This window comes from Balaenoptera acutorostrata, chromosome 21, assembly GCF_949987535.1.
Source record: "Balaenoptera acutorostrata chromosome 21, mBalAcu1.1, whole genome shotgun sequence".
Classification (NCBI taxonomy): domain Eukaryota; kingdom Metazoa; phylum Chordata; class Mammalia; order Artiodactyla; family Balaenopteridae; genus Balaenoptera; species Balaenoptera acutorostrata.
Genome location: NC_080084.1, coordinates 32,950,467 through 32,970,766, shown reverse-complemented (window position 1 = coordinate 32,970,766; position 20,300 = coordinate 32,950,467). Strand labels below are relative to the sequence as shown.

The 20,300-nt window shown below is 44.0% G+C and overlaps 1 protein-coding gene across 7 annotated transcripts in view; it reads right to left on the bottom strand.

Annotated features, from left to right (window-relative positions):
* The window catches only part of MCPH1 (microcephalin 1), a 273,679-nt gene extending 254,128 nt beyond the window's left edge, over positions 1-19,551 (bottom strand). For 6 of the 7 annotated variants that reach the window (XM_057537232.1, XM_057537231.1, XM_057537229.1 and 3 more), the window contains exons 1-3: positions 19,101-19,549; positions 17,968-18,059; positions 14,641-14,759 (exon numbers count right to left, since the gene is read on the bottom strand). In XM_057537232.1, the coding sequence (XP_057393215.1) occupies positions 14,641-14,759; positions 17,968-18,059; positions 19,101-19,140 (251 nt within the window). In that variant the 5' untranslated portion in view covers positions 19,141-19,549. Of the gene's footprint in view, positions 1-14,640; positions 14,760-17,967; positions 18,060-19,100 lie in introns of all 7 variants that reach the window. The other variant, XM_057537235.1, reaches the window with a different exon arrangement.
* Between the last annotated feature and the right edge of the window lie 749 nt (positions 19,552-20,300).

The following is a 20,300-nucleotide window of genomic DNA, read 5'->3' as shown; positions in this document are numbered from 1 at the left end:
GGCTCAGCAATTGTGGCTCACGGGCTTAGTCTCTCCGTGGCATGTGGGATCTTCCCAGACCAGGGCTCGAATCCGTGTCCCCTGCATTGGCAGGCAGATTCTCAACCACTGCGCCACCAGGGAAGCCCTATGGTTAACTGATTTTTGACAAGAGGGTCAAGACAAGTCCCTGGGGAAAGAACAACGTAAGTCTTTTCAACAAATGGGGCTGGGACAACTGTGGGACAACCACATGAGAAAGAAGACATGAGACCCCGACCTCACACCATACACAAAACTAACTCAAGATGAACAAAACCCTCAATGTAAGAGCCGAAACTATACAATTCTTAGAAAAGAGATAGTAAATCTTTGTGATCTTGGATCTGGTAATAGTTTCTTAAATGACACCAAAGCACAAGAAACAAACAAAAATAAATAAACTGGACTTCATCAAAATTAAAATCTTTTTGCGTCAAAGGAAACTGTAAAGGAAGTGTAAAGACAACCTACAGAATGGAAGAAAATATCTGTATATCGTATACAATATGGATATATGTGAGACAGCCATACAACGGAATACTATTCGATCATAAGCAATGAAATTCTGACACAGGCTACAGTATGGATGGATCTTGAAAACATCAGGTCATGAGAAAGAAGCCAGGCCCAAAGATCACATACTGTATGATTCTGTTTACATGAAACATCCAGAGCAGGCAAATCCACGGGGACAGAAGGTAGACCAGTGGCTGCCTTGCGCTGGGCAGCATAGAGGGATCAGCGATGCAAAGGTTTTGTTCTGAGGTGATGAGAAAGCTTTCACCTGATCGTGGTCGTAGCTGCACAGCTTTGTGAGTATATTAAAAACCACTGAACTGTACACTGGCTGAATTTTATCCCAAAAAACCGCTACCAAAAAAACCCACAACACATGAATACCACTACACAGCCACTAGAAAAGCTAAATTTAAAGACTGACAAACTCCAAGTGCTGGTGAAGACTCGTGCCCTGATGGTAGGAACGTAAAGTGACACAACCGCCTTGGAAAACAGTCTGGGTAACGACCCAGGAGCAGGAAGATATACAAGGTCACACACACGACTGTTCATGGAACTTTACTGGTAACAATCAAAAATTGAAAACTACCCAAACGTCCATTAACAGGTGAATGGGTAAACAAACTGGTATATCCATGCATGAGAATACTATTCTGCTAGAAAAGAAATGAAATTATTGATGGGGGGGGATGATGGATAAATCATGGATAAATCTCAACATGGATAAATCTCAAAAACATCACGTTAAACAAAAGAAGCCAGGCACAACATAATACACACCGGATGACTGCATTTATACGAGATGCTGGAACAGGCAAAGCTAATCAATACTGACAGAAACCAGGTGAGCGGGGAGTGTGGGCGGGGAAGCTGACTAAAAAGGGACACAAAGGAACCCCTGGGGTGATGAAAATGCTCTGTGTTTTGACTGTGATGGTGGTAACATGGGTATGTACATTTGTCAAAGTTCAGTGAACTATATACCTAAAATGGAAATATTTCATCTTATGAAAATCATTTTTATAAAGTTGATTTTTAAAAAACCAACTAATCACCGAAGCCTGTAGGAAGCCTACAGTTAAGAGCTGGGCAGAATTATGGATCTAATGAAAAAAGATGAGAAACGGGCAGCAAGGATGGAGAAGACCAGGAGAGAGAGGTTTCTTAAGGATGCCTCTTTTTTTTAAAAAAATCCTTTGATCACCAATTTTTACCTCAAGCAGTGTCTACCAGCTCCTCCCGCTCAGGAGAAATGTCACCCATTTCCCACTGTTATAAGCAACAAAATAGCCAAAAAGGGGTGGCCGGAAGCACCCGGATGGAAGACTCGGATGGGAAGACCTGGGATCATCCCATCATCACCAAGACGACGGGAAAGTTATAACCGGCAGCATCATGAGGCGCAGTCAGCTCCTGCGAAGCCTCACTCCAGCCTGGTGGGGAAGCAGTACCTTTCCCCCCACTGAACGACCGAGGAAACGGAGGCTCACACAAGACCATCTGCCCAAGTTTACAGAACCACCAGCCTCCTCTACTAGTCAGGAACCTGGAAAGGCTCGACCCATCGGGCTGGAGGTGCGCCCGACCCCAGGCTCCCGACCAGCCGCCCCCCACGGGGTAGGATGGAGCCCGGCGTGGACACACTCCCTGAACCCACTCGGTTGAACGTCGGTCCTTCCACGATACAAACATAACGTGCGCCCACACGCGGAGGAGAATACTGACGCCTCTACCTCAAAAGCACGTTTATCAGGCACGCAATCAAAATCTACTGAATAAACAGAAAAAGCTCACCAGCTGCATTTCTGCTTTTCTTCAGAAATGTACAGGGATGACATCATCCCCCCACCTAGTGGTCAAGAAGGGAAGAGTTTCAAGAGATGCCCCTAAAAGCAGGGCGAGCCTCTCACCCCTGTTTTCTGGCTGCCACTCTCAGAGCCCTGGGCTCAGCCCAGCACGCGGGCCCTGCCCTGGGAAGTCCTGCCTGGGATCCGGGGCCGAGCGGCGGGACCGGCGGGACCTGCGGCACTGCCCGCCCCGCCTGCTCGGGCCCGGCCACCCCGAGCCCGGTCGGTCAGTCATTCCGCACAAGGGTCTCGATGCCCAGCAGAAGGGCTGGGCGCCCAGGGGAGACGAAGGACCGGGGCAACTTTGAGGAGGCGCCAGGCTCCAAGCACACAGTCCTGACACAGCGTTCAGGTCGCGTCCCCAGCCCTACCAGCGGCGCAGGGGAGAAGGCGAGGGGCCACAGAAGTTGGGGGGCAGCGCTGCGGGCAGAGCACCGACGGCCGACGGCGCAGGCGGGGAGCAGCCGGCCCGGTGGGCGCCGCAGCCCGCGGCCTGGATCTGCGCTCCGGGCTGCTGGCTGGAAAGCGACCAGAGGAGAGGCAGGATTGGACGAGGCCGTAAGGGGAGAACAGGAGTTTCAGACCTGGGTTTGAGGGAGGGGCACTGGAGGGGAAACGCAGCGGCAGAGCACGGAGGAGCGCCGGCGGCGCCCGGGAGCTGGTGCCGCGTCCCTCGGGCGCCTGCGCGATGCGCACGCAGCAGCAGGTCGGCCCCTCGCTCTGCCCGCCCGGCCCGCCCCACTCTGCCCGCCCGGCCAGGTCCCCGTCCTCTCCCAGGAGCGGCACGTCACTGTGCCCGCCGCTGCTCACCGATCTTGGAACGAGAGCGTGTGCATGCCGGGGAGACACGGAGAGATGGCGGCAGGAAACCTTCCCGGCCCCACCGCCGCTAGGCGCCTCCCGAGGGCTGCCTGGAGGCCTCGGTTCCCGCAGGCCCGCTGCTCTCCACCCGCAGCCCCGACTCCGCCCAGGCCGCGCTGACCCCCGCGGCCCCTCCACCAGGAGCCCCCGGACGCCCACCCCGGGGCCTTTGGATTTGCCGGTAAAAGGCCGACCACCTCCATCCTGAACCGTATCAGAGAACATGCTGGGGAAATAAAAACCTCTGGCACAAAGTAGGGACAATTTATGTGACTGGTGTGATGACCCGCCTTAATTTGTCAAATCCCAGTACACATGCCTTGGTCTATCACAAATACTGCTGTCAACAGTGAAATAAGGCTTTAAACCAAGTATCCTGGCCAGGGCTGCAGTGCAGACCCCCTGTAGAGTGGGGTGGGGATGACTGCCTTCTCCGCCTCCCAAGTGCTGCATCAAATGCTGCGCAGACCAAGGGGCACCCAGGACAGCAAAGCAAGTGTCCGGTGTTCAAGTGGCCTTTCCCCCGCATGTGTCAAACAGCAAAACCGCTTCGCAATGCCATGTCACGAGCTGGCGGGAAAGGCATCTTTGGGCTGGAATGGCAGGTGTCCGTGGGAACTCACTGACTCGTTATACACGGATGGCTGCAGAAACAAATGCGTGGCACGGATACAGGTACGTATCACCAACTCTGCCCACAAGAAGGCATGGGACCAGCACCCCTCGGCAATGAGCATGCCTACCACCCAGGTTTTGGACTCAAGTACTATTTTTCCACTAAAAGGAACCAAGGCTCCTTGGAGAAAAGGCTGCATGCAGGGCCGGGAAAGAGAAAGTACAAGCTGAGCCTGGACTGAATTGTGCCAGAAGAGAAAAGAAGTGTTCAGGGAATGATGGAGAAATGATAAAATAATGACAATGAAAAAGTCAACTTGAATGGGCTACCACTGGCCAATGGAGGACAATTCAAACCTTAAAAGGAACAATGATAGTAACGGATTATAACCCACTGGATAAAGTACAGACACAGTGTGATGAGGGAGAGTTAGTTACAGAATGTGAAAGTCCCTCCGTCAAAAGCCACACTGACTAACTGCCAAGGGGGCACATTCACCCCAGTGGAGCGGCCTGGAAGGCACCACCATCACAGAGAGGGACCACCCATCACCAGTCCCAGGTCATCCCTGCAAGACGCAGAACTCGGATCATCTCACCAGGAAGCACCAGACAGTCCCCGACTCAGTCCCATTCGTAGCCTTCAACAGCATCACAGGCAGGAAAGCCGAAGACAGGCCGAGGAAGGGTTCGGGGGGAGAAAGACGGGGAGATGCAACAATGGGACACAACGTGGGTTTCTGGAGTGGAGTCGATGGCCGTCAAGTGTGTGACTGAACAGCCGGTGAGATCAGCGTGGACGGCCGCATTGTGGTTGTGCAAGGAAACATGCTTGTGTGTAGGAAGCACTAAAGGCAGGTGTGAGGGGCGGACTCTCAAACACGCAGGGATGTCACCTGAGAACTGTGTCCCCAGTTTTCTGTTTGTCTGTGACTGTTTAAAAAATGTAACTTCAACAACCTTCTCCAACTGAACTTAGAGGTGATGGTCAAGCTGACCTTCATTCCTTTCACCTTTATTTCTTCTTCATTCAATATGGAAATGTGTGTCCAAAGGAAACATCAGAATTTTATCAACTGCAGTTACAGTTGTCTGCTCTTAGAAAGAACACACCCAGAAATAACCCAACAAAACGGGATTCTAGTGACACCTAGTGACCTTATGTATTTCATGAAAGTTCACATCCTCAGTGGAAAACACGAGCAATGGTCTGCACAGGCAGTTAACGAAAGAAGAACGGATACATGACACAAAAAATAAAGGTCAGCTTGGCTGTTACCTCCAAGTTCTGTCAAAGGAAGTTCAAGCTCACTAAAAATCAAGGCAATGCAAATGAAATCAACTTTATAATTTCACCTACAAAGTAGGAAAGATTAAAAAGTCTGATAACTCACACTGCTAGAAAGAACGGAATTTGGCACATTCTTTCCAGAATGTAACTTGATAGCATCTATCAAAAGTTTAACTATGTATAAGCCCTCTGAACCCAAAAGTCCATTTTTGGAATTTAAACCTATGGAAAGACTTATACCTCTGCAAGAAAGTAATGTACACAAAGGTTCAATGTTGCTCTATTTCTGATTGGAAAGAAAAAGAAGAAAGAAATGGAAAACTGCATACTCATTAATAGGAGATACTTTACATAAATTACTGGGTATCTATTACAAAAGACTAATATATGTTTTAAAAAATAAGATACACCTCTATGTAAAAACATGGAAAAATGTTCTCTCTTATACTGTTAACTAAAAAAGCATATTTGCGTTCCATGAAAAAAAAAACCTACTTATTTACTTGGATGTATATATACAAATGTGAGTGTATACATGCACGATTACACATTTTTTATATGCTCAGTAAAAAAGAATCTGAAACTATATACTCCAAATTCTCAATGGTAGGTTTCCCCCAACCGAGGGGAGTGCTGGAAGATAAGGCATAAGGTAGATTAAGTAGGGATTTTTCACTTTAAAAATAGCACACATTTAAATATAAATATATTTAATTCAAAAGAAAGTTTGTTTTCAAGATAGCAGAAGGAAATCTAAAAATCAGTAATTAATTGTATGTAATAGTTAAAATCTGATTGTGTTACAACAAACAATAATAATAAGAAAAGAATTTGTATTAAAAATGTGATTAAATTAAAGAGACCTTAAGAGATTGCCTTCGGGTACAGTTACACTTATTTTGTAGTTTCTATGAGCCCCTTGAGCTAAGCAGCGGCAGAGATGAGAAAGGGGGTAAAGAGGAAGGAAATTAGGGAACAGACCAGCAAAGGAGCAGGATAGCAGGAGAAAAACTGTTGGTGAGAGGTCCCACGTCAGGACTGGCTGAAGGCCTCACTTCAGGACAGGAGTGCCCAGCTGTCAGGTTACATATTTGCCCAAGCTTCTCCATTAACTTCAAGCTTTCAGTAAAGGTCTATTTTTCTGTACCCACGTATCCATACAACCTTTTACTTGTAGCTCTGATATGTCCTCTGTTCATCAGTTGTTGGGACAAATACTTCCTGAGCACCTACTATGTGTTAGGTGCTTAGTGGAAACACAACTACAGAAGATGACAAACACGGAGGTTGTGCGTACAGTCTACATCATAATGGAAATATCAAATGCATGATTTGGTAGGGAGATAGACACACAAATGAACAAATAAGTTATACCAGCACAAAAGAGAGTAACAAAGGGGGCTCTACTATAGATGGGAGAACAGAGAGAGCACTTCAGGGAAGGTGACCCTGAAATGGGACACACATGAAGGAGCTAAGTCCAAAACAGGGTGAAGCAGAAGGAGAAGGAAGCAGAGTCAAAATGGCTGAAATAAAAAGCAGGTAAAGGAGGACCAACATACATATAATTTAAGCCCTTGAAGAAGAAAAGCAAAGCAATGGAACAGAGTAATACTTAAATCATCCAAGAAAAATTTTCAGAAATAAAGACCTGAATCTCTTAAAAAGGCCAATCTAGAATTAGAATGATCAATTGGATCAATTAGAGACACAGTAAGAAAAGACCATTAAACTTTAAAAGAAAAAAACCAAATCCTTACAGCCCCCAAGCAGAAAGAATAATTTACAAGGAGAAAAAAATTAGACTGGCACCAGATGCTTCAAAAAGAACATACTAAGTTCCACTGTGTTTCCTCCCAACAAACCAAATCTCCCACAAATAAATACACTATAAACTATAAGCCACACATTCTGGAAATACCAAAAAAAAACCCTCCAACTACCAGAAGGCTTTGGAGGCTAGGGAAAAACAAAAACCAAAAAACAAAAACAAGCACATTTTGAAAGGAAGCAAAAAAAAAAAAAAAATCTGGGGCTTTACCACATTTTCTGGGGCTTTACCCTGAAGTAAAACATGACAATCTCTATGGCAGTGGTAGTGATGGGCAGCTGCTGTCTTGGCCAAAGGAACTGGGGATAAAGAGCCTGGGCAGCTAAGGCCACCAGGAAATGATGCAAGGATCCAGGAAGCAAAAAACCAGAGAAGGGGAACCTCAGATTCTGAGCATAAAAGTCCAAGTCCCTGGCTGACCCCTGATCTACATGTCCATGGGGCAAACAAATACGCCTGCAGCTAAGGCTTGAACTGAGCAAACCCAAGCAATGCAAGCACAGTTTGTAAAATGACAGTCCCCAGTTTACAGCTAAACAATTCAACTGCTTGCTAAAACAAAACCAATACCCTTTGGCGTAATAGAAAAGAACCCAGAGTCTATATAACATTTACAATGCCCAAAATACAACCCAAAGTTGTTTTATGGAAGAGTCAGGAAAATGTGACACATTTTCAAGGAAAATACAATCAACAGCCACCAGCCTCAAGATGCTGAAACAAGCAGACAAGGAATGGCTATAACTGTCCTCCACCAGGGAATGGAAGGTACACTTGTAATGGAAGACAGGGAAAGCAAAGACAGGAAATCTCAGCTGAAAAACAAAACATACAAACACAAAAAAGAACCAAGTGGAAATGTTCGAACTGAAATACGTTTAATTAATGGACTTAATGACAGAATGGAATTGATGGAAAAAAGAGTCAATGAAATTGAAGAAAGATCAACTTGGAGAGTGACTGAAAAATAATAAACAAAAACCAGGGCATTAGGGACAAGTGGGAAAATTTCAAAAACTTTATCACCCAGGAGGGACCGACAAACCATGGCCCGCAGGCCACCCGGCCCACCACAAGGTTTTGTAATAAAGTTTTACTGCAACACAGCCACACCCATTTGTTTGTTCTTCTCCAGGGCAGGGAGCAGCTGAATAAAGACCATGCGGCCCACAAAGCCTAAAATATTTACTATCTGCCCCTTTACAGAAAAACTTAGCCAATTCCTGATATGCAGCTAGAGTAGTACCAGAAAAATAGGCAGGAAAGATATGTGAAGAAACAACAGCCCAAACTAATCATGTTTTTAGAAAAAAAAATGTATAACCTCATATGTTAAAAAACTCAGCAAAATCTTCACAGAATAAGTTAAAAAGCACCACACTTAGACACTGAAACTTCTGAAAACCAAAGATAAGGAGAAAAACTTGAAAGAAGCCAGAGAGAAAGGACACATTACTTACAACGCAGAAATTATTTAAAAGACTACAGGCTTCTCATGAGATACCAGAGGACAGAAGACTCTGGGAAAACAACTTTAAGCAGTTGGGGGGGGAAAAAAAAACTGTCACCCTGCAATTCTATATCCATTGAGAATACTATTCACAAATGATGATGGAATAAGGACATTTTCAGATGGAGAAAACCATGGAAATCTACTGTCATCTGATTAAAAGAAATGCTAGACTGCCAGAATTGAAGGGAGAAATAAACAATTTAACAAAAACATTTGGAGACTTCAATACCCCAATTAGTAACAGATAGAAATGGGACTTCCCTGGTGGCGCAGTGGTTAAGAATCCGCCTGCCAATGCAGGGGACACGGGCTTGAGCCCTGGTCCGGGAAGATCCCACATGCCGCGGAGCAACTAAGCCCGTGAGCCACAACTGCTGAGCCTGCGCTCTAGAGCCCACGAGCCACAACTACTGAAGCCCGCGCGCCTAGAGCCCGTGCTCCGCAACAAGAGAAGCCACCGCAATGAGAAGCCTGTGCACTGCAATGAAGAGTAGCCCCCGCTCGCCGCAACTAGAGAAAGCCCACGTGCAGCAACGAAGACCCAATACAGCCAAAAATAAAAAAAAAATAAAAAAAAAAAAGAACAGATCAAGAAAGAAACTTAGAAAACAGGATAAACCAACTAGATCTAACAGACATCTACATATGGAACATTCCATCCACAACAACAGAATGATACACATTCTTCTCAAGTGCACATACAACATTCTCCGGGCCAGATCAAATGTTAGGGCCTAAAAACAAGTCTCAACTACTTTAAAAAAAAAAAAAAACAAATAAAATATGTTCTCTACCCATAACAGAATGAAATTAGATACCAAAAACAGAATGAACTTTGGAAGACTCACAAATACGTAGAAATTAAACAAGATGTTACAAAATAACGAATGGGTCAAAGAAGAAATCACAAGAAAAAATGGTAAATACTTTGAAATAATTGAAAACAAAAATACAATATACCAAATTTCAAGAGATGCAGCTAGAGCAGTGCTTTGAAGGAAATTTATAACTATAAACACATATTAAAGATTTCAAATGAATAATCTAATGTTCTACCTAAAGAAATAAGAGCAAAGTGAACCCAAAACAAGCAGAAAGAAGGAAATAACAATTATAGTGGAAATTTAAAAAGCACAGAAAAACCATCGAGGAACATCAACAAACCAAAAGTTGGTTCTTTGACAAGATCAATGAAATTGACAAGCCTTTAGCTTAGACTGATCAAGACAAAAAGAGAAGTGATTACTAAAATCAAGAATGAATCACTACTGACCTTATCAAAATAAAAAGGATTATTACAGAATACTACAAACGAGTATATGCCAACAAATTAGACAACCTAGATGAAGTGAACAAATCCTAGAAAGACACAAACTACTCAAACTGACTCAAGAAATAGAAAATGTGAATAAACCTATAACAAGAGTTTGAATTAGTAATCAACAACCTTCCCACAAAAACAAGCCCAGGCCCTGATGGCTTCACTGAAGTTCTACCACATGCTTGAAGAATTAACATCAATTCTTACAAACTTCAAAAGACAGAAGAACACATCCCAACTCATTCTATGGTGCCAATACTGCCTGACACCAAAGCCAGAAAAAGTCGTCACAAGTATGACCAATATCCCTTATGAATACAGATGCAAAAATAAAAGTAAATAAAAGTACTAGCAAATTGATCCAGCAATTAAAAAAAAAGAGTATACAACATGACCAAGCAGGATTTATCCCAGGAATGCAAGATTGGTTCACCATATAAAATCAATCAATCTAATACACCACATTAATGGAATGAATGAAAAAAACCACATGAATATTTCAATAATTGCAGAAAAAGAATTTGACAAAATCCAACATCCTTTAATGATAAACAAACTGAAACAAACAAAAAAAACTAGGAATAGAAGGAAACTTCCTCAACCTGACAAAGGGCATCTATAAAAAACAAAAAAATCCGAAGTTAACATCACACTTAATAGAGAAATACAGAAAGCTTTTCTCCGAAGACTGGGAGCAAGACAAGGATGGCTACTCTCACCACTTCTATTCAACGTCGTGCTGGAGATTATGGTCAGGGCAATTAGAAAAGAAAAGGAAATATAAGGCATCCAGATTGGAAAGGAAGAAGTAAAACTATCTCTGTATACAGATTACACAACACTGTATACAGAAAATCCCAAGGAAATCACAGAAACACTTTGAGCTAATAAACAAGTTCAGAAAACTTGCAGAATACAAGATCAACATACAAAAGTCAGTTACATTTCTATATTTTAACAACTAAACAATGAAACAATTCCATTTACAATAGCATCAAAAAGAAAAAAAAAAGTATGAATAAATTTAACCTAAGAGGTATAAGGTTTGCACCCTGAAAACTACAAGGCATCACTGAAAGAAATTAGACGGCCAAAAAAATGAAAACACATCCAATGGCCATGGATTGCAAGATTAAATACTGTTAAGATGGCAACACCTACCTAATTAAAGACTCAATGCAATCTCTATCAAATATTAGTTGCCCTTTTCTTCCCCCTGAAGTTGAAGCTAATCCTAAAATTCATACAGAAATGCAAGGGAATCGGAAGAAGCAACCAACCTTGAAAAATCAAAATTGGAGGAGCCTCACTTCCCAACTTCAAAACTTACCGTAAAGCTACAGGAATCCAGACTGTGGTGCTGGCATAAAGATCAATAAAGATCAATGAAACAGAATTGAGAATCCAGATATAAACCCATGTATCTATGGTCAATTAATTTTCAACAAGGGTACCAAGACAACTGACTGGGGAAAGAACAGCCTATTCAACAAATAGTGCTGGGAAAACTGGACAACCACATGCAAAACAGTGAAGGTGAAGCCTTACCTCACACCATGTGCAAAGATTAACTCAAGTATAACTGCAGACCTAAATGTAAGGATAAAACTATAAAACTTAGAAGAAAGCATAGGTGTACATCTTTACATCCTGGGATTAGGCAATGATTTCTAAGATGTGACATTTAAAACACAAGCAACAAAAGAAAAAAACAGATACAATGGACTTAAGAAAAATTTAAAAACTTTTGTGCTTCAAAGGATATCAACAAGAAAAGTGAAAAAATAACCCACAGAAAGGGAGAAAATGTTTGTAAATATTATATCTGACAAGGGTATTATATCCAGGATAAAGAGCTCTTACAACTCAACAAGAAAAATAACCCAATTTTTTAAAAATGGACGAAGTATTTGAATAGACATTTCTCCAGATATACAAAAAGCCAGTAAAACCACGAGAAGCTGCTCAACATCACTGCTCATTAAGGAACTACAAATCAAAACTACAGTGAGATACCACTTCACATTCACGACAATGTCTATAAACATAAAAGAGGGATAAAAACCCTCATACGTTACTGGTGGGAATGTAAAATGATGCATCCAATTCAAAAAATAGTTTGGCAGTTCCTCAAAAAACTAAACAAGTAGTTTCCATGCGACTCATCAATTTCATTCCTAGGTGCATATATACTCAAGAGGATTGAAAATATATATTCATACAAAAACTTGTACACAAATGTTCATAGCAGCATTACTCATAATAGTTAAAAAGTGCAAATAACCCAAAGGTCCACCTGCTGAAGATAAGCAAAACATGGTACATCCTTATAATTCAGCCACTCAAAGGAATAAAGTACTGACACAGGCTACAACACGAATGAACCTCTAAAACATATGCCAAGTGAAAGAAGCCGAACATAAAAAGCCACATATTGTACGATTACATTTACATGAAATGTCCAGAACAAGCAAATTCAGAGAGACAAAGCGTAGATTAGTGGTTGCCAGGGGGTGGGGCTAAGGGGACAATGGGGAGAGACTGCTAATGGCTATGGAGCTTATTTTGGAGTGACACAAATGTTCTTGAATTAGGTAGCGGTAATTGCTACAAATCTTTGTGAATAGAATATATTAAAAACCACTGAACTATACACTCAAAGGGTGAGTTTTATGGTATGTGGACTTTATCTTAATTAAAAAAAAGAAGAAATGCCAAACATAATAATTCACACCAAAAGGAAATAAGACCAGAGGAAACTCAGATCCTCAGAAATGAAGAGCAAGAGTCAATATATGGATAAATACGAGACAATTTTTTCTCTTAGTTTACTTAAAATACAGACAACTGTTGAAAGCAAAATGACAACACTGCCCTGTGAGCTTATAATGCATATAGATGTAATACACATGACAACACTAACATAAAGGATGGCAGGGCAGAAGCAATGTACACAATTACCAGGTTTCTATATTTTACGTGAAGTGGTACAATATTAAGTCTAAGTAGACTCGGAAGTTAAGGATCTATTTTGTAATCCCTAAAGCAATTACTAAAAATAAAAAAAAGAATGGAAACAGTTTTAGTTTAAAAACTAACAGATCAAATAATCCAAAGTAGGGAAGGAAAAGGGAAGAAAGGAACAAATGTATTTCCTGCCTTTGCTCGAAAGGCCAAGAAGCAGTGATCCTCCATGGCCGCGAGCCCACCAGCACCACATCTTAGTCTCTGACACTATTCCCCACTCAAAGGAATCACGGTCTCCGCAGAAATGGCTGACGCCAAGGCTGGGGTAGAGCAGGTACAAGGTGTCAGACGGGACATGTCACAATGACACAAGAATCAGATGAAGGGGCTCGCTCTATCCAAATCTGAACAATCTGAGCACCAAACAGACAGTAATGAACTACAAGCCACTGAAAAATATAGGAACCCGGCAGTTGACACTAATCAGTTAATCAATCAGTGTGGGAGAAGAGAACGCTCTTTACTGTAGTACACAGCTGGGCACAGCCGGGGGAAACAGGAGGAAGTGCCGAACTTGGAAAATAGTTGTCTTGTGAGATTCAGAGTTAAGGTTGGTTCAGGCAAGAATCATCACCGACGCTACACCTGGAGGGTAGGGGGAGCAGAATGTCTGCATGATCTTCAATTGCCTTCCCACAGGTAGCTTATCAGTCTCAGGGGAAACAACAGTCATTACACAGCGGAAAAAGCAGCAAACACCTTGCCAGGTGACCAAACTTAACATGCAGATGAACACTGCAGGTCTCTGGGTAGGCACACCTCATTCGTGGAGCCTTCTGGGTGGGAAACCGTAACCTGAGTCTAAACATGGGGCACAGGTCACATCCAAAATGAAGAACATCTCATTTTAAACAAAAGGGTGGAGAGTGAGGCTGGAGTTTTCAAAACTGCCCAGGCCATAGAAGATAAAGAAATGGAATCAATGGCCATGCCTTACTGTTAAAGTTTTTTTAATTAATAGCCTTTATTCTTTTAGAGCAGCTTTACACATCAGCAGCCAAAGTCTATGCCTTACATTTTACATCACTGCTTTCACGTAAATTCACTCTAGTTTTCTAGAAAAGCAGCAGTATGACTCCTTTACATCTGGATTTCAGGGAACTCGATTTACATCATCTGAAACCCCACTACTTCTGACCTCAACCTCCTCCTAAGCTTTCTCTCGACCACTCCTGTATGGGCTCAATTGTGTCCCTCAAGTTCACATGAAGTCCTAACCCCCCAGTACCATAGGATGTGACTGTAGTTGGAAGTGGGGCCTTTAAAGAGACAGTGAAGGTTAAATGAGTCATTGGGGTGGGCCCTAACCCAGTGAGACTGGTGTCCTTATAAGAAGAGGAGATGAGGACAAAGAAACACGCAGACCAGGTGAAGACACAGAAGTAAGACGGCCATCAGCAAGCCAAGGAGAGGCCTCATAAGAAACCAACCCTGTGGACACCTTCATCTTGGACTCCTAGCCTCCAGAACTGTGAGAAATAAATTTCTGCTGTTTAAGTCTGCAGTCTGTGGTATTCTGTTACAGCTGCCCTAGCCGACTAACACAATCTGCTTCCTTACTGTTTCCTGAACACACCACACATACCCCGTTCCCAGGGCCTCTGGGCAGGCTAGGAGGAGTTATACCACACCCATCTTGCGACTCAGGAAACTGAGGATGTTAAAAGACCCTAGTAAGAGGCAAAGAAAAGATGGCAATCAAATTTTATCTGGTTCTGTGATTCATGCAAAATACCTCCACACTCTACCAATACTAGATAACTTAAGGGTAAAAAAACAAAAGAAACGACTTACTTTTCAACCCAGAGCACTGAGACGAGCTTCACGCCTCTCTTCCGCGCTTTGGCCCAGGTGCTCTGGTACCCGTCTTTGAACACGACGTGAGTCACTTGTTTGTTGAAAGTTTTTGAAACCTGCAGACAAAATGCAGAAAACAAAAGGTAAATTATTGTTATACTATTTTCACACAGTTTCTTAAGTACAAGCCAGTGTCACTCCTGTGACACTGCATTTGCAAAAAAAAAGAGCAACAAAATAATTAGCAAACAGTATCAAAGTATAAAAAGGATAATACATTCCTACCACTTGAGTTTGGTTAACAACAAAAAGTCAATCATTATTATTCACTACATTAACAAAGTAGAAGAGAAAAATCACAACCATCTCAATATATGCCAAAAACGCATTAAAGTTTAAAAGTTTATTCATGAGGAAAATTCATAGTAAATTAGGATCTGAAAGTCGGTACAAAACTGCATGACGGGAAATGCTAAAAGCCTTCCGTTGAGAAGAGGATCCAGGTGAGGATGCCTGGTATCTCCATTCTATTCAACTGGCCCCAGCCAGCGCAGTATGGCAAGAAAAAGAAGTAAAAAGTGTTAGGAGTAGAAACAACAGAAATAAAACAGTCCTGTGCACATAAGGTTCAATTGTGCACACTGTTAAAATCCCCAAAACGCCCCAGAATTCATAAATGAGTTTGTGAGAAACTCACTGAGAAAACTTACCATTTTCTGGACACAAGGTGGTTACGCAAAAATGAACTATTTCTATGTAACAGTGGCAGTTAGAAAAAAGAATTCAAAAGATACCATTTATGACAGCATCAAAAATAACTGGAGAAAATTATAAAACATTCCTGAAAAAAATTAAAGAAACCCAAATCAACAAAGGCATACATCATGTTCATGGGTTAGAAGATTCCATTTTATAAAAATGTCAGTTCTCTCCATACTAGTCTGTTGTTATCAATCCAATACCAATCAAAATCCCAAAAAAGCTTCATGTTGTAAACTGACAAACTGACTCTAAAATGTTACTTGGAAAGGCAAAGGGCTAAGAATAGCCAGGACACCTTGAAGAACAAGGAGAAGACTTATGAAGAGTTATTATAATTAAGACAAGGTGGTTTGTCATGAGAACAGACTATATGGACACAGAAACATGGTTACCTGACTGATGACAAAAGTGTTACTGTGCAGCCTGGCTAAAGGACAGTCTTTTCAATCAAGTGTGTTGAGATGAATGACCACCCACATGGGAAAAAATGAAACTACTTCACACCATATGCAAAAATTTAAATCTAAATGTGAAAGGCAAAATGATAAAGCTTCTGGAAAATAACAGAGAAGAAAAATCCTCATAACCTCGGCGGAGAAACAGATTTTTTAAAACAAGATACACACACAAAAGCTCACCATAGAGAATAAACTACTTTACAATTATCATCAAAAGACACCATTAAGAAGGTGAAAAGGCAAGCCACAGAGTGACAGAAAATACTGCAATTCACATGGCTGACAAAAGGGTCAACGGAAAAATATAGAGAATGCTTACAAATCAAGAAGAAAAAGAAAAACCCAATGGAAATATTAGCTGGAGACTTGAACAGGGTTTTCAAAATAAATATGTGAAGATGTGCAGGAAAATGCAAATTTAAATCAGCATGCTATGCCACCAGAAATGCACCAGGATGACTGAAGGTAAAGACAGACCTAACCAAGCAGATACAGCAGTGGAGCTTTTATATGCTGGCAGAATGATAAACTGATTCAAATACTGCAGAAAAATGCTAGGAAATCATTGATAGTTTTCTCAGATGTGACAACGGTCTTCCATCACACAGAAGATGTCCTTGTTCTTAAAGATGCAGACGAAATATACTTAGGGGCAAATTATCCTACCTGCAACCTACTTTCAAATAGCTGAGGAAAAAAATACACATATAAATATACAGTTCAGACACAGAGTCAAAGCAAGTATGTAAAGATGTTAATTGCTGGATCTATGTTCACTGCACCATTCTTTCAATTTTTCTATTTGAAAATTGTCTAAATAAAGGTGGAAAAAAAAAAAACGATTCAAGAAATCTAAGACCTTAACACTACTCTCAAAAGCCATTCTGCCAATTCCTGTGTCCCACGGCTTTTTTTCTCAGCCACAGTAACACGTGCAGCCCAAGTCTGCGGTCGGTATCATCAGGTGGAAGCTCTCCCGGATTCCTACCTTCCAGTGTCAGAAAAAAGGTGTCTTCTCAGGTTCACAAGCAAGCCCCACCCTGCATTCTGACCGTCCTCCACCCTATCTGCTCCCGGCCTTTACATCTGGTCTCGTCAGGGCAGGGACTAGGGTGAGTCAAGGGAAATTCGGGAGCACATACTGCCTGACGGTGAATGCCGCCTTGCAGTTTACCTTATGCCCTTGCTTCACCCTAATCCCTGCCCTGCCTGCAATGCTATCTTACCCATATTAATCTCTCCCTTCACCAGCCTATCGGCCACCCTCCCCCAACTCCCAACATCCACACACACACACACACACACACACACACACAAATTCTGTTCACAGCTGAACCCACTCAGAGAGCGTCTGCCTCCACCATCTCCGTTCCTCGGGTCTCCATGATTCCGGGGCTAATTTCCACCCGCTTCACCCAGTTCACTGACAACTGCGATAGGCCCAGCACTGACCTTACAGTTCTCAAGCCTGAAGAATACTTCCCAATCTTAACTTAAGATTCTATAGTGTTTTAAAACTCCATCTTTGAAGCCCGTCCCTCCTCCAACTTCCAGGCTTGTTTTCTGGATTCTCCTGGCATCCTTCTCCGTCTGGTTCCACGGCTCCCACCGGCAGCCCCTGAAATACTAAATAGGCTCCACCTGCAGCACTTTTCATGCTAACTACCTGGGTCATCACCGCACCAGTGGCTTCACCTGACCCTTAAGGCCTTGACGCCTAAACCATTATCTCTAGCCCTGAAAATCTCAAGCTCCAGGTTTGTACATCCAAATGTCTATCAGATACTTCCAGTATACCCCAAATCCACAACGTTTCCGTTAAAGAACAGTTCCTTTTCCTGTATCCCGCACTTTCATCAACAGCATCATGCAGCCAATGGCAGGACCAATATTTTTATCCTCAAGCTCTCCTCTCCCATCACCCACAAGCCCAACTGTTCTCAATTCTTCATACCATGGCTTTCTTCTTCCTCCTGCCATTTACCCACTGTCTTCTTTGTCCTTCGTGTTCTAAGTAAAAACTCTCAAAATAAGAAAATGCAAGTAGATCTCCGTATGTTTCAGAGGGCTGTCAGATGCGGCACTGGTAAAATGAATTTCCTACCTTTGCCCCCATGTCCGCAAGTTGATCTGTAAATGTCTTTGAATAATTTTCTGTTCCACTGGCTGACCACACTTCTACATACGCCACAACATCTGAAAATAAACAGATACTAGCGTGAAATATATCTGATATTCCAGCATACCTCGCCCAAGGGTTTCGATAGATTTTTCTCCTGTTCTATTTACATTCAAAAGTAAGTTTTACATTTCTTCTGTTAAAAGCCTATTCAAAATAGTATTAGTGCTATTAGAGTTTTTAAAATTTCAAAGGGAAAACAACTTTACTCATACACACGTCACCGTTTACATTCTCAACTGGATGGTCTTCCCAAATTCCTAAAACCAAAGCCTAACCTTTTCTAGTGCAAGAGCCTGTTTTCTGTAAAGAACCAGAGAGCAAACAGCTGAGGCTCTGAGGGCCATACCAGCCACTCAATTTCACGGCTGTCGCACAAAAGCAGCCAAAGACAACACACTAATGGGCAAGCATAGCTGTGTTGCATCAAAACTTTATGAACAAGGCAGTCTGGGTTTGATATAATTTTCATCTGTCCTCCCGTCTTCTGTTCCCCCGCCCCCAGCCATGTAAAAAAGGCAAAAAGCATTCTTCACCGGCAGGCCCCACAGAAAACGAGTAGCAGGCAGGATCCAAGGGGCAGGGAGCGTAGCTGATGGGCGCCGCTCCGACCCTGATGCTCTCCAGGTGTGCCCGGAGGCGGTGATTCCTCACTCAGCGGCCGAGACGCCAACGCTGACAGAGGCACGCGGGGGGCGCTACCCTTCCTTCCCCTGATCTCACTACTGCCCCTACCCTCCCCCAATCCACCTGGCCAGAGACGCCAGAACCCAGAAAACGCTGAAAATCAAATCCACCCACGTCTCCCGCCCCGCCGCGCGTCTGCACCGCCGGCCCCACCGGACCGAACCCACGTGGGGCGACCCCGGCACTGGGCTCGGAGACACACCCCACCCCACACGGGTGGTCCCGGCGCCGAGGCCGGGAACAGCCCCCCACCCCCCGGGCCGACTTCCGGGAGGGCCGGGCAGCAGGCCCCGCGCGTCCCGCGAGCCCGGTCCCCGCGCCTCCCGACCCCGGTACCCGTCCTTAAGCCGGCTCGACCCCCACCCACTCACCTTTCAGGACGGGGCCCCCGAGGGTCCCGGGGGCCGCCATGAGCGGCGGCGGGGAGCGCGCCGCTGCGGAGCCGCGAGCCTGACGGAGCGGCGGCGCTGAGCATGCGCAGCGCGGGCGCGCGCCGCTCAGCTCCGGCTGCGCGGAAATCCGCTGCTCCGCGTTTTCTAAACCGCCGATGGAGGGCGCGGAGGGGGGACTAAGGCCCACCCTCGCGAGAAGTGGAGACAAGCTCTTCTTGCCCAGACTCGCATCCCCCGCAGGTCTACGCTGCGGGTCAGGTCACGCGTGGGGACCTCGGGCCTCCGATATCCGCAGGGGGCCCCGGATCTCCTGTTCCCGCCCGGGGGAGGGGGGTGTCTCGCTTGCCTGGCCGCCCCCTCGAGCTCTGCGCCCGCAAATCCCGGAGCGGATAAATCCTGGCTGGAGCGGGCGAGCCCGACTCTCAGGAGCAGCCCGGCCACCGGCCGCTCTGCCTCCGGGTTTCAAACCTCCCGCCCGCTCCCCTGCAAGCCCCGCCCCCGCCTGCAGGCCCCCCCCCCGAGGGCTGCGCGCATGCGCCCCGGGGGAGACTGTCCCAGCCCCCAGCTTCCCGGCGGTGACGTTTAGGCAGGGGAAGGTCGTGCCCACCTGTTGATAAGTTCTCTGTTTAATCTCCCTGAAACACCGAATCAGTTAAAGGACCCATGCCGTCTGTAGTGTAAAAAGTTTCATTTTCAATGACCTGAGTACCATCTTTGTGTTCTACCATGTAGGATATAATCTATTCCCAAGCTTAAAGAAAAGCGTAATCTTAAAGGGATTCCCTTATAACCGAATGGTTAGAAGAACAGGCTTCATTTTGAAATCAGGCTGGACTTGGAATTTGGAGGCTAATATCAGCCACTAACTAGCTATGAGATGTTGATGAGTTACTAACACTCTCCAAGCTTCATTTTCTCATAAAAAAGCAATAATAATAGTAGAGATAATACCTAATGTTTAGCGAGCACTTATCATGTAAGTGATGTATGATCCAAGTTTAGATGTATTATCAAAGTTAATCCTCCCTATGAGGTGACTGTTATTATATAGCACTTATATGTATTTCCTCCTGGATTCTCACTAAAGTTCTGCTATTTTTATAGGTATTTATTATTGTAACCTGGAGACTAACAGTGGACCCCTCCTTTGCCCACCCTCCTCTCCTTTACAATTAAAAA